At 49.0% G+C, this 1,768-nt stretch overlaps 1 protein-coding gene across 1 annotated transcript in view; it reads right to left on the reverse strand.

Moving 5' to 3' along the window:
• Positions 1-695, reverse strand: part of CATSPERG (cation channel sperm associated auxiliary subunit gamma) — a 97,771-nt gene extending 97,076 nt beyond the window's left edge. Inside the window, exon 1 of the mRNA XM_069078871.1 lies at positions 206-695. Coding sequence (XP_068934972.1) covers positions 206-424 — 219 coding nt within the window. The 5' untranslated portion in view covers positions 425-695. The remainder of the gene's footprint in view (positions 1-205) is intronic.
• Positions 696-1,768: the final 1,073 nt, after the last annotated feature.

Below are 1,768 nucleotides of genomic sequence, written 5' to 3' on the forward strand. Positions count from 1 at the left end.
ACTGACAGATGGGAAGACGGAGGGATAGATGGGAGGGAGGAGGAATGAAAGGGCAGATTGGAAGGAAAGAAGGAAGAACAGAGATGAGACTGAGAGTTGGAAGGGACTTTAGAGGCCATCATGGAAAGACAGAGAGGGATGGATGGATGGATGGATAGGAGAATGGAGTGGATTGGACAGAGGGCCAGCTGGACCAGGCATCTACCTGTGTGTGGTCGATGGGTGAATCTTCCAGTTTGTTGAAGAATTTCTCTACATCGGAAACTGGGGCTTGATCGAAAAACTTTTCACTGTCCTTTCCCAAGGTGCTGTACTTGTTGAGTACCACTTGCCAAGTGCAGGCATCCTCCAACTGTGGCCACAGCTGCACTGGTGGCGGCGGTAGCAGCAGCAGCAGCAGCAGCAGCAGCAGTAGGGACGCCATTAGGATGGGGAGTCCAGAGCTGGAGAGCCCAGGCAGGGAGTCATGCGCGGAACCCAGGGAAGCGGAGGGGCGCCTGCTCCTTCCCCTAGCTCCCTCGCCCTCCAGGCACCCGAACGAGCGATTCTCCAAAAACGAAGAGGAACAAGGAGTCGTTAAGTCTCTCTTTTCACCTACGGGAGAAACTGAGCCAGTGACAAGGACTTATTTGCTCCAGGCCACTGGAGGAGGGTGAGGGACGGGTTCTCTGGGCCCTAGGAGTCTCCGGCTCAACCCTCCCTAATCCTCGCCCCCTCCCTCCAGACCTATTCTCCCAGCTTCTCGGCCCCACCCCTGCTTCTACCTTCCTCTGGTCCACTTCCCCGCCCACTCCCATCCCGGCTTTAGCTTCCTTTCATCCATTCCTCCAGTCTTCCTCCTCCTCTTCCTCCACGCTAGGCCTGGGGGACGAGACACACCCAGAAGGTCCGGATCTTTCCCTTCTCCCTGGAGGGCTTCTGGCTGAGTTTCCGGTAGCCAAAGGGTTAAGTGTCTAACGGCTGGTCACTGGCACCCGACAGCACGTGCCCCGGGGACCTTGAGTGATCTTCCTCACGATTATCTCGAAGTTCGGACTTGTCGAAGAAGGCGGTTCTATAAACCTTTGTCCCAGGCAGTTAACTTTTTTTTTTTTTGTCATATTCAACTTCTTCATGGTTATAACTGGAATTCATTTTGCCTCACCCGTATCTATTTTTTTTTTTTCATGTATCAAGCTGAGCCTGGAATAAGGAAGACCTGAGTTCAGATTCAACCTTAGACCCTTACTAGCTGTGTGACCTGGGCAGACAGAATATCTAAAAGATCTTGGAGAACGATTTTGGGAATCCAAATGCAGACAAAAGAGAAAGATGGGTCCTTGAAATCAAGGAGCTTACCTTCTATGTCCCAACTAATATCCACTCTTTACGGTGTTAAGTGCTTTACAAACAGCATATTTTTTGATATCCTAGAGCTACACTCTGGTATAATAAAAGAATGGCCAGATGGGATATCTCAAAGATCTCCGAAAATACTGGGAATGCAAAGAGGGTCCTTGGCCTCAAGAAGCTTACATTCTAAGTCTCTACCAAAATCCACTCTGCTGAAAGCCTTCCCCAACCCCTCTTCATTCTAGTGCCTTTCCTCTGCTGCTTATTTCCTATTGATATTATATATATATATAGCTTGCTTGGTATATATTTACTAGCATGTTATCTCCTCCACTGCATTGTAAATTCCTGCAGGGTTTGTCTTTTGTCCTTTTTTTTTTTTTTTTGTATCTCCAGCATTTAACACAATGCCTGGCACATAGCAGGTGCTTAATAA

Source organism: Petaurus breviceps, unplaced genomic scaffold, assembly GCF_028583685.1.
Source record: "Petaurus breviceps papuanus isolate PSGF00001 unplaced genomic scaffold, PetGlider_PUasm1.0 91041, whole genome shotgun sequence".
In the NCBI taxonomy this organism is placed as follows: Eukaryota; Metazoa; Chordata; class Mammalia; order Diprotodontia; family Petauridae; genus Petaurus; species Petaurus breviceps.